The 20,559-nt window shown below is 39.6% G+C and overlaps 1 protein-coding gene across 1 annotated transcript in view; it reads right to left on the bottom strand.

Moving 5' to 3' along the window:
* Positions 1–20,559, bottom strand: part of mst1 (macrophage stimulating 1) — a 194,409-nt gene that overhangs the window by 93,184 nt on the left and 80,666 nt on the right. Inside the window, exon 11 of the mRNA XM_068051375.1 lies at positions 1,235–1,371. Coding sequence (XP_067907476.1) covers positions 1,235–1,371 — 137 coding nt within the window. The remainder of the gene's footprint in view (positions 1–1,234; positions 1,372–20,559) is intronic.

Raw genomic sequence — 20,559 nt, 5'->3', positions numbered from 1 at the left:
AATGCAGATCTCCCTATTGGTCCCTGTCAATTCCTGTCTCCCATTTACCAACAAGCAAAGGAAAAGGTGAGTTGCCACCCAGCAAACAAGAGTGGGTAAGATGGGAAAGAGGTGTAAAGTAATAAATTTTATGTAATTCTACTAAACAAGGGCATTTTTTTCTTACATCCATGTGCATTCCCTTGTGCAATGACTTTACAAAAGCTTTACTTTTCCTTTCCCTGTAGGTTGAGCCGAAGTAGAGGCAAGCTGCTCAGATTTCTGCTCGGACTCTTGGGATACTCTTGGCCAACAACTTCTGGGTGTAATTGTCCACAAGGACCCTGCCAAAGACACTCCATCAGCACCTATGCAGGGGCAGACTCGGCCATTCGGAGAGGAGGCAGCACATCGCGCACTGAATGAGGGTGGGACAACAGTTGAGAAGTGGGAGTGCTTTGAGTGGAAGTTCCCATTTCCAAATTCCCAGTCACTATTATCCCTACTACTCTGCTGGAGAGCAGCTTGGTGCAGATCAGTAACACACTGTAAAGCCAAGACGAAGGTGTTTTTCATCCTATTTCAGGCACCAGACAGGCTACCATCCAACCTGCATGGCCATGGTCAAGGCCTGCATGGACTCATTTGATTGCCACAACTCATGTTCCAAGGAGTTGGTCACACTATCCATGGCAGAAGACATCCTCAAAATGCCTTGCAACATCAACCCACTCATGCTTGAGGTGGACTCCTCCATTCTCTCTGCAATCGTTGATAGTGCTCATGGAAAGCCAGCCAGCATGTCTCAGATTTTATACTGCCCTTGTCATCGGCGGCCCCAGGGTACAGCTAACTCTGTGCCTGTATTGAGAGACACTATCTCTATTCCTGTCATATGGAACACTATCTCTGTACCTGCAATGTGGGACATTATCTCTGTGCCTGTATTGTGGGAGACTATCTCGATGCCTGTCATACGGGACACTATCTCTGTCTCTGTAATGTGGGACATTATCTCTATACCTGTATTGTGAGACACTATCACTGTGCCTGTCACTTGGGACATTAACACCGTGCCTGTATTGCAAAAAAACTATATCCTGTATATAAGATATCTTTGCCTACACTCGGGAATGCCAGCTCCAAAGTAGTTTCCATTTGCCACGTGATCACAGCTGCCCTACTTGCATTATCAACAGATGTTTGAACCTCAGGTCCTCATTCAGCCTGTGAGTAACAACAGTTGGTCTCTTACTGCAGGAGCGGATTGCGCAATAATCCCACTGCACTTTGGGATCACTGGTGTAACACCAGGGCCCGTAACTGTCACCATCAGGGTTCCGACAGTAGTTTCTCAGAAGACCAGCATCAGGATGGGACTGAGATGTGACACTGTGAGAAAAGATTTAGAAGAAACTGTCAATATATTGGCTTCAATACATGGCACACGCTGAACAATAATCCCAGTGATATAGAGCAATGCTGAGGTTAACAATAAACCCAGTGATATAGAGCAATGCTGAGGTTAACAATAATCCCAGTGATATAGAACAATGCTGAGGTTAACAATAATCTCAGTGATATAGAGCAATGCTGAGGTTAACAATAAACCCAGTGATATAGAGCAATGCTGAGGTTAACAATAATCTCAGTGATATAGAGCAATGCTGAGGTTAACAATAAACCCAGTGATATGGAGCAATGCTGAGGTTAACAATAATCCCAGTGATATAGAGCAATGCTGAGGTTAACAATAATCCCAGTGATATGGAGCAATGCTGAGGTTAACAATAATCTCAGTGATATAGAGCAATGCTGAGGTTAACAATAATCCCAGTGATATAGAGCAATGCTGAGGTTAACAATAATCCCAGTGATATAGAGCAATGCTGAGGTTAACAATAATCCCAGTGATATAGAGCAATGCTGAGGTTAACAATAATCTCAGTGATATAGAGCAATGCTGAGGTTAACAATAATCCCAGTGATATAGAGCAATGCTGAGGTTAACAATAATCCCAGTGATATAGAGCAATGCTGAGGTTAACAATAATCCCAGTGATATAGAGCAATGCTGAGGTTAACAATAATCTCAGTGATATAGAGCAATGCTGAGGTTAACAATAATCTCAATGATATAGAGCAATGCTGAGGTTAACAATAATCCCAGTGATATAGAGCAATGCTGAGGTTAACAATAATCCCAGTGATATAGAGCAATGCTGAGGTTAACAATAATCCCAGTGATATAGAGCAATGCTGAGGTTAACAATAATCTCAGTGATATAGAGCAATGCTGAGGTTAACAATAATCTCAGTGATATAGAGCAATGCTGAGGTTAACAATAATCCCAGTGATATAGAGCAATGCTGAGGTTAACAATAATCTCAGTGATATAGAGCAATGCTGAGGTTAACAATAAACCCAGTGATATAGAGCAATGCTGAGGTTAACAATAAACCCAGTGATATAGAGCAATGCTGAGGTTAACAATAATCCCAGTGATATAGAGCAATGCTGAGGTTAACAATAATCCCAGTGATATAGAGCAATGCTGAGGTTAACAATAATCTCAGTGATATAGAGCAATGCTGAGGTGAACAATAATCTCAGTGATATAGAGCAATGCTGAGGTTAACAATAATCCCAGTGATATAGAGCAATGCTGAGGTTAACAATAATCCCAGTGATATAGAGCAATGCTGAGGTTAACAATAATCCCAGTGATATAGAGCAATGCTGAGGTTAACAATAATCCCAGTGATATAGAGCAATGCTGAGGTTAACAATAATCCCAGTGATATAGAACAATGCTGAGGTTAACAATAATCCCAGTGATATAGAGCAATGCTGAGGTTAACAATAATCTCAGTGATATAGAGCAATGCTGAGGTTAACAATAATCCCAGTGATATAGAGCAATGCTGAGGTTAACAATAATCCCAGTGATATAGAGCAATGCTGAGGTTAACAATAATCCCAGTGATATAGAGCAATGCTGAGGTTAACAATAATCTCAGTGATATAGAGCAATGCTGAGGTGAACAATAATCTCAGTGATATAGAGCAATGCTGAGGTTAACAATAATCCCAGTGATATAGAGCAATGCTGAGGTTAACAATAATCTCAGTGATACAGAGCAATGCTGAGGTTAACAATAATCCCAGTGATATAGAGCAATGCTGAGGTTAACAATAATCTCAGTGATATAGAGCAATGCTGAGGTTAACAATAATCCCAGTGATATAGAGCAATGCTGAGGTTAACAATAATCCCAGTGATATAGAGCAATGCTGAGGTTAACAATAATCCCAGTGATATAGAGCAATGCTGAGGTTAACAATAATCCCAGTGATATAGAGCAATGCTGAGGTTAACAATAAACTCAGTGATATAGAGCAATGCTGAGGTTAACAATAATCTCAGTGATATAGAGCAATGCTGAGGTTAACAATAATCTCAGTGATATAGAGCAATGCTGAGGTTAACAATAATCCCAGTGATATAGAGCAATGCTGAGGTTAACAATAATCTCAGTGATATAGAACAATGCTGAGGTTAACAATAATCTCAGTGATATAGAGCAATGCTGAGGTTAACAATAATCTCAGTGATATAGAGCAATGCTGAGGTTAACAATAATCTCAGTGATATAGAACAATGCTGAGGTTAACAATAATCCCAGTGATATAGAACAATGCTGAGGTTAACAATAATCCCAGTGATATAGAGCAATGCTGAGGTTAACAATAATCCCAGTGATATAGAGCAATGCTGAGGTTAACAATAATCCCAGTGATATAGAGCAATGCTGAGGTTAACAATAATCCCAGTGATATAGAGCAATGCTGAGGTTAACAATAAACTCAGTGATATAGAGCAATGCTGAGGTTAACAATAATCTCAGTGATATAGAGCAATGCTGAGGTTAACAATAATCCCAGTGATATAGAGCAATGCTGAGGTTAACAATAAACTCAGTGATATAGAGCAATGCTGAGGTTAACAATAATCTCAGTGATATAGAGCAATGCTGAGGTTAACAATAATCCCAGTGATATAGAACAATGCTGAGGTTAACAATAATCCCAGTGATATAGAGCAATGCTGAGGTTAACAATAATCTCAGTGATATAGAACAATGCTGAGGTTAACAATAATCCCAGTGATATAGAGCAATGCTGAGGTTAACAATAATCTCAGTGATATAGAACAATGCTGAGGTTAACAATAATCCCAGTGATATAGAACAATGCTGAGGTTAACAATAATCCCAGTGATATAGAGCAATGCTGAGGTTAACAATAATCTCAGTGATATAGAACAATGCTGAGGTTAACAATAATCCCAGTGATATAGAACAATGCTGAGGTTAACAATAATCCCAGTGATATAGAGCAATGCTGAGGTTAACAATAATCCCAGTGATATAGAACAATGCTGAGGTTAACAATAATCTCAGTGATATAGAGCAATGCTGAGGTTAACAATAATCCCAGTGATATAGAGCAATGCTGAGGTTAACAATAATCTCAGTGATATAGAACAATGCTGAGGTTAACAATAATCCCAGTGATATAGAACAATGCTGAGGTTAACAATAATCCCAGTGATATAGAGCAATGCTGAGGTTAACAATAATCCCAGTGATATAGAACAATGCTGAGGTTAACAATAATCTCAGTGATATAGAGCAATGCTGAGGTTAACAATAATCTCAGTGATATAGAACAATGCTGAGGTTAACAATAATCCCAGTGATATACACAAACACTGACATTAACACTAATCCCAGTAATATAACAGTCCCTGATGTTAACAGTAATCCCAGTAATAGAAATAGGACCTCAAAGGTTGTAATCTCTGGATTACTCCCAGTGCCAAGTGCCAGCAGGAGTAGAAATAGGAAGACAGGGAGGATCAATGCATGACTTGAGGCATGGGTGCCAGAGGGAGGACTTCAGATTCTGGGGTCACTGGGGCCGGTTCTCGGGCAGGAGATACCTACTCAAAAGGGATAGATTGCACAAACAGGATTGGCACCATTGTCTTCATGAGGAGGTCCACTAGTGTGGTTGGGGAGGGTTTAAACTGAATTGGCAGGGGGATGAGTACCAGCATATAGAAGTAGAAAAGAGGAATAACAGGCATAAAGGCGTGAGAATGTTGGATAGTACTAGAAAAGGAATCAGTACCATATTAGATCGCAGCAAAGTAAGATAGACTACAAGGAATACAAAGACAAGTTTATAATGCGTATATATAAACGCACAAAGCGTGGTGAATAAAGTTGGTGAGCTACACATACAAATAGCCGTGTGGGAATATGATGCAGTGGCAATAATGGAAACATGGCTTAAAAATGGTGAGGACTGGGGGCTTAATATTCAAGGATACAAAGTGTTCAGAAAAAAAAGAGAAGAATAAAAGGGAGGAGGGGTGGCAGTACTGAATAGTGTCAGGCAAACCCGCCACCTGCCAAGACTGAGGCACACATTATTTTGCCACATGAACATTAAAACTTAAAAATTACAGGTTCCTGACTGGAAACACATTTGCATTGTACCAGCCAGACCCTTCCCTCCAATACACAGAAAGAGAGCTGTTCAAACCAGTCAGTCACGTGGCCACCTGCTGGCCAACTAGGGGAGTTTTAAACTGGAAAAACAGATTCTGAACTCAGAACGCTGTGTGCTCATGGACTGAGAGCAGCTCCTCTCCTGTCTGCCTGCCTCCATCTTTTCCCACGGAACTGAATTTTGTGTGAACACGTGAAACTCAAAGAGAGCAAGATTTCCTACATGAACAAGGTTTTTAAGAAGACGATTGGGCCCCAATGAAGCGCAAGACCATATCTTCAATCAAGGACTACCGCGAGCTCGAGAAACAAAGAGAGAGAGAGAAGAGAGAAAAAGAAAGACAGGAGAAGGATATTGTCTCAAACTGTTCTACTTATCTATTCCTCTGCTCTTTACTGTCCCTATCTGCATGTTCATATTGCATGTGCATGCTAGCTTGGGTGCATCATATATCCATAGGCGTGAACCATATTAGAGTTTAAGTTTAAGGTTTAATAAATTTCATCTTTCTGCTTTAAACCAAAGAAGGCCTGTTTGTGCTCATTTCTTTGCCTTATAATTGGAAACTGTGAACAAAGATTCACAAAAGGGGAGATCAAAACATAGTGTGTTTAAAATTAAACTCTGTTATAATAAAACCAGGTAAAGACAGCCAAAGACCCTGAGACACATTTCTCACCTGATCGTAACAGAAATTGGGTGCTAGCATCCGGATTGTTACCCACAGACAAATGAGTGAAATTTGAAGTGGGAAGCTAAATTGTTCCCAGTCAAAAAGATCAAATGAATACAGGTTTTCTTGTAGTTGTGTGTGATTGAATACTAACATTAAAAGGGCGGCACAGTGGCGCAGTGGTTAGCACCGCAGCCTCACAGCTCCAGGGACCCGGGTTCGATTCCGGGTACTGCCTGTGTGGAGTTTGCAAGTTCTCCCTGTGTCTGCGTGGGTTTTCTCCGGGTGCTCCGGTTTCCTCCCACAAGCCAAAAGACTTGCAGGTTGATAGGTAAATTGACCATTATAAATTGTCACTAGTATAGGTAGGTGGTAGGGAAATATAGGGACAGGTGGGGATGTTTGGTAGGAATATGGGATTAGTGTAGGATTAGTATAAATGGGTGGTTGATGTTCGGCACAGACTCGGTGGGCCGAAGGGCCTGTTTCAGTGCTGTATCTCTAATCTAAAAAATGTCTGCGACTGAAGTGAGTAGCTCTTCAAGTCAGGGTGAAGTAACTTGGGATAAGTTAAAAGCATTGTCTATGGAGGAGTTGAGGAAAATGGCTGAGCAGTGTGGGATCACTGTACGTAGCAAGGCTAGGACGTCTGAACTCCTAAGGCTAGTGGCCAACCATTTTTCCCTTGAATCTGAAGAAGTAGAAACAGGCTTAGAAGTAGAATCCGACAGGGTACTGTCAGCAAAGTTACAAGTAGAACAGAGGGAACTTGAATTTGAGGAAAGGGAAAAAGAGAGAGAGAGGCAGGAGAGGGAGAAAGAAAAAGCCTTCCAGAGGGAACGGGAAGAGAAAGAGAGGGCCTTCCAAATGGAACGTGAAGAAAAACAAAGACAGAAGAGGGAATGAGAGAGAGAGAAGAGAGAAAAAGAAAGACAGGAGAAGGAAAGAGACAGAGAGGAGAGAGAGAGAAAAAATATTCCGGAAAGAATCTGAAGAGCGAGAGCTGAAGCGGCTTAAGTTAGCTAGGGGGATACAGAGTAACCCCAGTGAAAGCATAGCTAATATGGAGGATCAGAATTCAGGGCTGGGTACAAGATTGCTAAAACTCGCCCAACTAATTCTAAATTCAACGAGGAAGATGTGGAAGTGTTTTTCGTGTCCTTCGAGAAACTGGCGAGGCAGCTAAAATGGCCAGCTGAGACCTGGTCTCTTTCACTGTAAAGCAAACTAACTGGAAAAGTCCATGAGGTCTATTCCTTGTTGCCAGATGAGAGTTCATCAAACTATGAACTGACCAAAAATTCTATCCTCGGGGCATATGAATTAGTACCCGAAGCCTACCGCCAGAAGTTTAGAACCCTCAAAAATCAAGCCAATCTGGAGTTTGAAAGAAGCAAGCAGCTGGCTTTTGACCAGTGGCTGAGGACTTTAAAAATACAACTCAGCAATGAGATTCTCAGAGAAGTAATCCTGTTAGAGGAATTTAAAACTCTCTCCCATTCTCAATAAAAACCCATGTCGAGGAGCAGCGGGTTCAGGGAGCCCAGCAAGCAGCCATTCTGGCCGATGAGTTTGCTTTAATTTATAAGTCAGTTTCCCAGGGGAGGACCTTTCCTGATCACCCGCAAAAATCCGAAAAGGACAAAGGGTGGGAAGGTGATATCTGCCTAGGCGGTCCTGGAAGAGAAAAGAAAGCAGGAGACACAGGGGCACTCCTCTAGCTGAAAAGGAAGGTGCTGTGAGCAAGAGTGAGACCTGGAGACCAATGTGTTCCATTGTAACAAGGCAGGGCATTTAAAAGCTGCCTGCTGGAAACTAAAGGGGAAACCAGTAGGGTTAATCAGGGCACACCCGCTCAGTGAGGATGAGGGCCTGATGGAAAACACGAAACGGGCTGTGGCTTTGACTGCAGTAAGGGTGCAACCCAGGAAGTTTACTACAGTCAGTGCAGAAGAAGTTAATAGGATTCCTGAAGGTCATCAGGGTTTTGTATTTGAAGGGAAAGTAACCCCATATCCCTGATTCTCAGGGACACAGGGGCCACTAGATCCCTTTTACTGGGAAAAGGCCTGACCTTTCCCCCAGAGAGTGCAGTGAACACCAGAATGGTGGTGAATGTTATTGGAGGGCAGTGTATGCCTGTACCTATACACCGGGTGCACCTGGAGTGCAACCTAGTTTTGAGACCGGTGACGATAGGGATTGTCACTCGTTTGTCTGTGAATGGGGTTGACCTGCTCCTAGGTAATAATCTGGCAGGGGTGAAGGTGGTAGCACCACCCCCCCACCCCACACCACCCCCCCCAGTAGTGAAAGAAAGATCGCAGAAGGTCAGAGAGACAGGGCAGTGGCAGGAGACAGTCTCCTGCAGTTTCCTGAATGTGTAGTGGGTCAGGCCATGATCAAATCAGCTTCCCCAGAGACGACTGCATTGACACTGCAGGCAAATGACCATGAGGTCTGCCTGGCCAAGACTTTCTGTGGGAAGTTAGGAGACACAGGGAATGAATTCAATGGATTTTCCCTAGCTGAGGCTCAGCGAACCGACCCACAATTGAGAGAGTTAGCACAGGCTGCCCAGTCTGAAAGTGAAACAGAGGGAGTCCCTGATTGCTACTATTTAAAGAATGAGGTACTGATGAGGAAATGGAGTTCTGCTCACAGACCTGAGGGCAAGGAGTGGACAATAGCTAGTGGTGCCACAGAGGCACCGGGGAGAAATATTAAGAAGGGCCCAAGAGACTACAGTAGCTGTACATGTCGGTATACGAAAGACCATTAGGCATAAGGCAACAGTTTGACTGGCCAAAACTCCACAAAGATGTGTTTGAGTACTGCAGGAGTTGCCACATGTGCCAGGTTGAGGGGAAACCTGCACCCCTAATTCCTGTACCAGTGTTAGGAGAACCCTTCAGCAGAGGGCTGGTGAACTGTAAGGGACCCCCGCTGAGAACAAAAGGGGACAGGCAGGCACATGGCTGGCAAAGGTTTAGAAAGAGAAGGGGAAAAGCGACCCAGAGGGCAGGTTAAAGGAACTCCAGGAGGAATCCCGGATGAAAACCCCTACTGCCCAGTCAACCAACCCAAAGAAATGTGAAATGTTAGACCCCACATCCTCATATGTAAATACAGACGCTAGAAGCACCCCACCAGAGTTGCTAACAGCATTTACAGGAACCTGCAGAGATAAAGAGAGACCTCTAGGGGGCAGAGAAACTATGAGGGTGATGCCTCACCTAGTCACAGGAGAGTGCAGCCCAAATACCTGCAGGTAGGAGTGTCCCAGAGAACAAAGGGGAGAGTAACAGAGACTCCTCCCCCACAGTCAGAGGAAAAGGGAACCACCCATCCCCTGAAGCCGAAATTCTTTGCATTAATCAGGGAGGTCAGGATAGACCCGCCCCCCACTAACTCTCCTGAGGGGAAAAAAGGGGGAAATTAAAGCAGCCCTGGCACCCAGAACAGACCATTTTTAATGAGCTTCAAGATTGGTGAATGAATGGAAATGAATGAGAGCAATGCATGGTTTCTTTCTGTATCTTATATTTCTCTCAAACTCTGTAATGAAATGTGCCATTTTCTTCAAATCGCATTTCATTTCCCTGGGTGTGGAGGTGTCAGGCAAACCCCCTACCCGCCAAGACTGAGGCACACACTATTTCTCCACATGAACATTAAAACTTAAAAATTGCAAGTTCCTGACTGGAAACACATTTGCATTGCACCAGATAGTGTGGAAACAAAGGGAGCCAATCCCTGCCCCCCAATATGCAGAAAGAGACCTGGTCAAAACAGTCAGTCACGTGACCACCTGCTGGCCAACTAGGGGAGTTTTAAAATGGAAAAACAGATTTTGAACTCAGAACACTGTGTGCTCACGGACTGAGAACATCTCCTCTCCTGTCTGCCTGCTTCCATCTTTTCCCACGGAACTGAATTTTGTGAAAACATGTGGAACTCAAAGAGAGCAAGGTTTCGTATGTGAACAAGGTTTTTAAGAAAACTACTGGGCCCCAACAAAATGCAAGCCCATATCGTCAATCAAGAACTACAGCGAGATCGAGAAACAGTAACAAGATATTGCCTCAAACTGTTCTACTTATCTTTTTCTCTGCTCTTTTCTGTCCCTATCTGCATGTTTATATTGCATGTGCATGCTAGCATGGGCGCGTTGTATATCCATGGGCGTGAACCATATTAGAGTTTAAGTTTAAGGTTTAATAAATTTCATCTTCTGTTGTAAACCAAAAAACAACCTGTTTGTGCTGATTTCTTTGCCTTATAATTGGAAACTGTGAACAAGGATTTACAAAAAGGGGAGCTCAAAACACAGTGTGTTTAAAATGAAACCCTGTTACAATAAGACCAGGTAAATTCAGCAAAAGACCCCTAGACACATTTCTTACCTGGTCGTAACAATAGGGAAGACATTGTAGTGTTGGAAAGAGTGGATGTCCTTGAGGGGACAAAGACAGAATCCATTTGGTTAGAGTTGAGCAGCAAAAAGGGTCTGATCACTCTACTGGAAGTATACTATAGGCCTCCAAATAGTGAGAGAGAGATAGAAGAACAAATCTGCAGGGAAATCACAGAGATGTGCGAAAAATATAGAGTGGTGATATTGGAGGACTTTAATTACCCAAATATAGATTGGGATAATGCTAGAGTAAAGGGAAAGGAGGGGAAGGAATTTCTGAAATGTGTTCAGGAGAACCTCCTTGACCAGTATGTTCTCGGTCCAACTAGGAAGGAGGTATTGCTGGATCTGCTGCTGGAGAATGAGGTGGACCAAGTGTCTGTGGTGGAACACTTGGGTAAAAGTGATCATTATATCATAAGGTTTAGATTAGCAATGGAGAAGAGCAAGGAACAATCCAAAGTAGAACTTCTAAATTGGAAGAAGGCCAATTTCAATGACATGAGAGGGGATCTAGTGAGGGTAAAATGGAACCAAAGATTAACAGGAAAACTGTAACAGAGCAAGGGATGATCTTTTAAGGAGAAGATGCTTCAGGGACAGGCTAGGTACATTCCTACAAGGGCAAGAGGTCAGGGAACCAAGTGCCTGTTGATGTTTTCTCTGATTCTTGTTTCTAAAACTTTACTCATCACAGATGTTAAACTGACAAGGACTAGGGGACACAGATTTAAGGTTTTAGTCAAGAGGCACCAGTGGGGGGGGGGGGTGGGGAGGATATAAGGAAGAACCTTTTTACGCAGTGAGTGGTAATGACTTGGAACTCGCTGCCTACACCAGTGGTGGAAATGGAGACGATAAATGATTTCAAAAGGAAATTGAATGGACCCATGAGAGAAATAAACTTAAAGGGCTACAGAGATAGAGCCAAGGAATGGGACATTGTATTACTCTGCAGAGAACTGGCAAGGACTCAACAGGCTAAATAGCCTCCTTCTGTGCCATTATGACTCTATGGTTCTATACACAGCAATGCTGAGATTAACATGAGACCCAGTTGTTCCAATAATATACACAGTACCTGAGGTTAACAATAATCTCAGTAATATACATAGTCCCTGATATTAACACTAAACCCAGTAATATACAAGTCCATGAGATTAACATAATCTCAGTAATATACACAGTCCCTGAGATTCACATAGTCCCAGTAATAGACAAATCGCTGAGATTAACACGAAACCCAGTAATATACACACTCCCTGAGATTAACACTAAACCCAGTAATAAACAAAGTCCCTGAGATTAACACTAAACCTAGTAATATACAAATACCTGAGATTAACATTAACCCAGTAACTACAGAGTACCTAAGATTAACAATAATCTCAGTAATATACACAGTCCCTGATATTAACACTAAACCCAGTAATATACAAATACCTGAGATTAACACTAAACCAGTAATATACAAAGTCCCTAAGATTAACATAGTCCCAGTAATATACAGAGTACCTAAGATTAACAATAATCTCAGTAATATACACAGCCCCTGATATTAACACTAAACCCAGTAATATACAAATCCCTGAGATTAACATAATCTCAGAAATATACAGTCCCTGAGATTAACACGAAACCCAGTAATATACACAGTCCCTGAGATTAACATAATCTCAGAAATATACACAGTCCCTGAGATTAACACTAAACCAGTAATGTACAAAGTCCCTAAGATTAACATAGTCCCAGTAATATACAGAGTACCTAAGATTAACAATAATCTCAGTAATATACACAGCCCCTGATATTAACACTAAACCCAGTAATATACAAATCCCTGAGATTAACATAATCTCAGAAATATACAGTCCCTGAGATTAACACGAAACCCAGTAATATACACAGTCCCTGAGATTAACATAATCTCAGAAATATACACAGTCCCTGAGATTAACACTAAACCAGTAATGTACAAAGTCCCTAAGATTAACATAGTCCCAGTAATATACAGAGTACCTAAGATTAACAATAATCTCAGTAATATACACAGCCCCTGATATTAACACTAAACCCAGTAATATACAAATCCCTGAGATTAACATAATCTCAGAAATATACAGTCCCTGAGATTAACACGAAACCCAGTAATATACACAGTCCCTGAGATTAACATAATCTCAGAAATATACAGTCCCTGAGATTAACACGAAACCCAGTAATATACACAGTCCCTGAGATTAACATAATCTCAGAAATATACACAGTCCCTGAGATTAACACTAAACCCAGTAATATACAAATACCTGAGATTAACATGTTCTCAGTAATATAAACAGTCCCTCACATTAACACTAAATCCAGTACTATGCACAGTCCCTGAGATTAACACTAAACCCAGTAATATACACAGCCCTGCAATTAACATAATCCCAGTGATATACACAGTCCCTGAGATTAACACTAAACCCAGTAATATACAAATCGCTGAGATTAACACTAAACCCAGTAATATACAGTTCGCTGAGATTAACACTAAACCCAGTAATATACACAGTCCCTGAGATTAACTCTAAACACAGTAATAAACAAAGTCCCTGAGATTCACACAGTACCAGTAATATACAAATCGCTGAGATTAACACGAAACCCAGTAATATACACACTCCCTGAGATTAACACTAAACCCAGTAATAAACAAAGTCCCTGAGATTAACACTAAACCCAGTAATATACAAATCGCTGAGATTAACACTAAACCCAGTAATATACACAGTCCCTGAGATTAACTCTAAACACAGTAATAAACAAAGTCCCTGAGATTCACACAGTACCAGTAATATACAAATCGCTGAGATTAACACGAAACCCAGTAATATACACACTCCCTGAGATTAACACTAAACCCAGTAATAAACAAAGTCCCTGAGATTAACACTAAACCTAGTAATATACAAATACCTGAGATTAACACTAACCCAGTAACTACAGAGTACCTAAGATTAACAATAATCTCAGTAATATACACAGCCCCTGAGATTAACACTAAACCCAGTAATATACAAATACCTGAGATTAACACTAACCCAGTAATATACAAAGTCCCTAAGATTAACATAGTCCCAGTAATATACAGAGTACCTAAGATTAACAATAATCTCAGTAATATACACAGTCCCTGATATTAACACTAAACCCAGTAATATACAAATCCCCGAGATTAACATAATCTCAGTAATATACACAGTCCCTGAGATTCACATAGTCCCAGTAATAGACAAATCGCTGAGATTAACACGAAACCCAGTAATATACACACTCCCTGAGATTAACACTAAACCCAGTAATAAACAAAGTCCCTGAGATTAACACTAAACCTAGTAATATACAAATACCTGAGATTAACATTAACCCAGTAACTACAGAGTACCTAAGATTAACAATAATCTCAGTAATATACACAGTCCCTGATATTAACACTAAACCCAGTAATATACAAATACCTGAGATTAACACTAAACCAGTAATATACAAAGTCCCTAAGATTAACATAGTCCCAGTAATATACAGAGTACCTAAGATTAACAATAATCTCAGTAATATACACAGCCCCTGATATTAACACTAAACCCAGTAATATACAAATCCCTGAGATTAACATAATCTCAGAAATATACAGTCCCTGAGATTAACACGAAACCCAGTAATATACACAGTCCCTGAGATTAACATAATCTCAGAAATATACACAGTCCCTGAGATTAACACTAAACCAGTAATGTACAAAGTCCCTAAGATTAACATAGTCCCAGTAATATACAGAGTACCTAAGATTAACAATAATCTCAGTAATATACACAGCCCCTGATATTAACACTAAACCCAGTAATATACAAATCCCTGAGATTAACATAATCTCAGAAATATACAGTCCCTGAGATTAACACGAAACCCAGTAATATACACAGTCCCTGAGATTAACATAATCTCAGAAATATACAGTCCCTGAGATTAACACGAAACCCAGTAATATACACAGTCCCTGAGATTAACATAATCTCAGAAATATACACAGTCCCTGAGATTAACACTAAACCCAGTAATATACAAATACCTGAGATTAACATGTTCTCAGTAATATAAACAGTCCCTCACATTAACACTAAATCCAGTACTATGCACAGTCCCTGAGATTAACACTAAACCCAGTAATATACACAGCCCTGCAATTAACATAATCCCAGTGATATACACAGTCCCTGAGATTAACACTAAACCCAGTAATATACAAATCGCTGAGATTAACACTAAACCCAGTAATATACAGTTCGCTGAGATTAACACTAAACCCAGTAATATACACAGTCCCTGAGATTAACTCTAAACACAGTAATAAACAAAGTCCCTGAGATTCACACAGTACCAGTAATATACAAATCGCTGAGATTAACACGAAACCCAGTAATATACACACTCCCTGAGATTAACACTAAACCCAGTAATAAACAAAGTCCCTGAGATTAACACTAAACCCAGTAATATACAAATCGCTGAGATTAACACTAAACCCAGTAATATACACAGTCCCTGAGATTAACTCTAAACACAGTAATAAACAAAGTCCCTGAGATTCACACAGTACCAGTAATATACAAATCGCTGAGATTAACACGAAACCCAGTAATATACACACTCCCTGAGATTAACACTAAACCCAGTAATAAACAAAGTCCCTGAGATTAACACTAAACCTAGTAATATACAAATACCTGAGATTAACACTAACCCAGTAACTACAGAGTACCTAAGATTAACAATAATCTCAGTAATATACACAGCCCCTGAGATTAACACTAAACCCAGTAATATACAAATACCTGAGATTAACACTAACCCAGTAATATACAAAGTCCCTAAGATTAACATAGTCCCAGTAATATACAGAGTACCTAAGATTAACAATAATCTCAGTAATATACACAGTCCCTGATATTAACACTAAACCCAGTAATATACAAATCCCCGAGATTAACATAATCTCAGTAATATACACAGTCCCTGAGATTCACATAGTCCCAGTAATAGACAAATCGCTGAGATTAACACGAAACCCAGTAATATACACACTCCCTGAGATTAACACTAAACCCAGTAATAAACAAAGTCCCTGAGATTAACACTAAACCTAGTAATATACAAATACCTGAGATTAACATTAACCCAGTAACTACAGAGTACCTAAGATTAACAATAATCTCAGTAATATACACAGTCCCTGATATTAACACTAAACCCAGTAATATACAAATACCTGAGATTAACACTAAACCAGTAATATACAAAGTCCCTAAGATTAACATAGTCCCAGTAATATACAGAGTACCTAAGATTAACAATAATCTCAGTAATATACACAGCCCCTGATATTAACACTAAACCCAGTAATATACAAATCCCTGAGATTAACATAATCTCAGAAATATACAGTCCCTGAGATTAACACGAAACCCAGTAATATACACAGTCCCTGAGATTAACATAATCTCAGAAATATACACAGTCCCTGAGATTAACACTAAACCAGTAATGTACAAAGTCCCTAAGATTAACATAGTCCCAGTAATATACAGAGTACCTAAGATTAACAATAATCTCAGTAATATACACAGCCCCTGATATTAACACTAAACCCAGTAATATACAAATCCCTGAGATTAACATAATCTCAGAAATATACAGTCCCTGAGATTAACACGAAACCCAGTAATATACACAGTCCCTGAGATTAACATAATCTCAGAAATATACAGTCCCTGAGATTAACACGAAACCCAGTAATATACACAGTCCCTGAGATTAACATAATCTCAGAAATATACACAGTCCCTGAGATTAACACTAAACCCAGTAATATACAAATACCTGAGATTAACATGTTCTCAGTAATATAAACAGTCCCTCACATTAACACTAAATCCAGTACTATGCACAGTCCCTGAGATTAACACTAAACCCAGTAATATACACAGCCCTGCAATTAACATAATCCCAGTGATATACACAGTCCCTGAGATTAACACTAAACCCAGTAATATACAAATCGCTGAGATTAACACTAAACCCAGTAATATACAGTTCGCTGAGATTAACACTAAACCCAGTAATATACACAGTCCCTGAGATTAACTCTAAACACAGTAATAAACAAAGTCCCTGAGATTCACACAGTACCAGTAATATACAAATCGCTGAGATTAACACGAAACCCAGTAATATACACACTCCCTGAGATTAACACTAAACCCAGTAATAAACAAAGTCCCTGAGATTAACACTAAACCCAGTAATATACAAATCGCTGAGATTAACACTAAACCCAGTAATATACACAGTCCCTGAGATTAACTCTAAACACAGTAATAAACAAAGTCCCTGAGATTCACACAGTACCAGTAATATACAAATCGCTGAGATTAACACGAAACCCAGTAATATACACACTCCCTGAGATTAACACTAAACCCAGTAATAAACAAAGTCCCTGAGATTAACACTAAACCTAGTAATATACAAATACCTGAGATTAACACTAACCCAGTAATATACAAAGTCCCTAAGATTAACATAGTCCCAGTAATATACAGAGTACCTAAGATTAACAATAATCTCAGTAATATACACAGTCCCTGATATTAACACTAAACCCAGTAATATACAAATCCCCGAGATTAACATAATCTCAGTAATATACACAGTCCCTGAGATTCACATAGTCCCAGTAATAGACAAATCGCTGAGATTAACACGAAACCCAGTAATATACACACTCCCTGAGATTAAAACTAAACCCAGTAATAAACAAAGTCCCTGAGATTAACACTAAACCTAGTAATATACAAATACCTGAGATTAACATTAACCCAGTAACTACAGAGTACCTAAGATTAACAATAATCTCAGTAATATACACAGTCCCTGATATTAACACTAAACCCAGTAATATACAAATACCTGAGATTAACACTAAACCAGTAATATACAAAGTCCCTAAGATTAACATAGTCCCAGTAATATACAGAGTACCTAAGATTAACAATAATCTCAGTAATATACACAGCCCCTGATATTAACACTAAACCCAGTAATATACAAATCCCTGAGATTAACATAATCTCAGAAATATACAGTCCCTGAGATTAACACGAAACCCAGTAATATACACAGTCCCTGAGATTAACATAATCTCAGAAATATACACAGTCCCTGAGATTAACACTAAACCAGTAATGTACAAAGTCCCTAAGATTAACATAGTCCCAGTAATATACAGAGTACCTAAGATTAACAATAATCTCAGTAATATACACAGCCCCTGATATTAACACTAAACCCAGTAATATACAAATCCCTGAGATTAACATAATCTCAGAAATATACACAGTCCCTGAGATTAACACGAAACCCAGTAATATACACAGTCCCTGAGATTAACACTAAACCCAGTGATAAACAAAGTCCCTGAGACTAACACTAAACCCAGAAATAGACACAATCCCTGAGATTAACATAGTCCCAGTAATATACACAGTACCTAAGATTAACAATGATCTCAGTAATATACATGGTCCCTGAGATTAACAATAAACCCAGTAATATACAAATTCCTGAGATTAACATATTCTCAGTAATATACACAGCCCCTGAGATTAACACTCAACCCAGTAATAGACACAGCCCCTGAGATTAACACTAAACCCAGTAATTTACACAGACCCTGAGATTAACATAGTCCCAGTAATATACACAGTACCTACGATTAACAATACTCTCGGTAATATACACGGTTCCTGAGATTAACACTAAACCCAGTAATATACAAATCCCTGAGATTAACATAATCTCAATAATATACACAGTCCCTGAGATTAACAAAATCCCAGTAATATACAAATCCCTGAGATTAACATATTCGCAGTAATATACACAGTCCCTCACATTAACACTAAATCAGGTACTATGCACAGTCCCTGAGATTAACACTAAACCCAGTAATATACAAATCGCTGAGATTAACATAATCCCACTGATATACACAGTCCCTGATATTAATTTAATCCCAGAGATGTACACAGTCCCTGAGATTTACACTAAACCCAGTAATATACACAGTTCCTGAGAATAACATAATCCCACTGATATACACAGTCACTGAGATTAACATAATCCCATTGATATAACAGTCCCTGTGATTAACATAACCCCACTGATATACACAGTCCCTGAGATTAACACTGAACCCAGTAAAATACACAGTCCCTGAGATTAACATAATCCCAGTAATATACACAGACCCTGTAACATAATCCCACTGTTATACACAGTCCCTGAGATAAACACAAAACTCAGTAATATACACAGTCACTGAGATTAAGACTAAACCCAGTAATATACACAGTTCCTGAGATTAACATAATCCCACTGTTATACACAGTCCCTGAGATTAACACTGAACCCAGTAAAATACACAGTCCCTGAGATTAACATAATCCCAGTAATATACACGTCCCTGTAACGTTATACCACTGATATACACAGTCCCTGTGATTAACACTAAACTCAGTAATATACACAGTCCCTGAGATTAAGATTAAACCCAGTAATATACACAGTTCCTGAGATTAACATAACCCCACTGATATACACAGTCCCTGAGATTAACACTGAACCCAGTAAAATACACAGTCCCTGAGATTAACATAATCCCAGTAATATACACGTCCCTGTAACGTTATACCACTGATATACACAGTCCCTGTGATTAACACTAAACTCAGTAATATACACAGTCCCTGAGATTAAGATTAAACCCAGTAATATACACAGTTCCTGAGATTAACATAACCCCACTGATATACACAGTCCCTGAGATTAACACTGAACCCAGTAAAATACACAGTCCCTGAGATTAACATAATCCCAGTAATATACACGTCCCTGTAACGTAATACCACTGATATACACAGTCCCTGTGATTAACATAATCCCAGTAATATACACGACCTGTAACGTAATACCACTGATATACACAGTCCCTGTGATTAACACTAAACTCAGTAATATACACAGTCCCTGAGATTAAGATTAAACCCAGTAATATACACAGTTCCTGAGATTAACATAATCCCACTGATATACACCGTCCCTGAGATTAACATAATCCCAGTGATATACACAGTCCCTGAGATTAACACTGAAATCAGTAATATACAGAGTCCCTGAGATTAACATAATCCCACTGATATGCACAGTCCCTGAGATTAACACTAAACCCAGTGATATACACAGTCCCTGAGATTACCATAATCCCAGTGATATACACAGTCCCTGAGATTACCACGAAACCCAGTGATATACACAGTCCCTGAGATTAACATAATCCCAGTGATATACACAGTCCCTGAGATTAACACTGAAATCAGTAATATACAGAGTCCCTGAGATTAACATAATCCCACTGATATGCACAGTCCCTGAGATTAACACTAAACCCAGTGATATACACCGTCCCTGAGATTACCATAATCCCAGTGATATACACAGTCCCTGTGATTAACACTAATCCAAGTAATAGACACAATCCCTGGGATTAACACTAATCCCGGTAACAGACACAGTCCCTGGGATTAACACTAATCCCAAAAATATACACAGTCCCTGGAGATTAACATAGTCCCAGTAATGTACACAGTACCTAAGATTAGCAATAATCTCAGTAATAGACACAGCCCCTGAGATTAACACTAAACCAAGTAATATACAAATCCCTGAGATTAACACTAAACCCAGTAATATACAAGTCCCTGAGATTAACATAATCTCAGTAATATACACTGTCCCTGAGATTAGCAT

This window comes from Heterodontus francisci, chromosome 19, assembly GCF_036365525.1.
Source record: "Heterodontus francisci isolate sHetFra1 chromosome 19, sHetFra1.hap1, whole genome shotgun sequence".
NCBI lineage: Eukaryota > Metazoa > Chordata > Chondrichthyes > Heterodontiformes > Heterodontidae > Heterodontus > Heterodontus francisci.
This window is presented reverse-complemented; position numbering and strand designations above follow the sequence as displayed.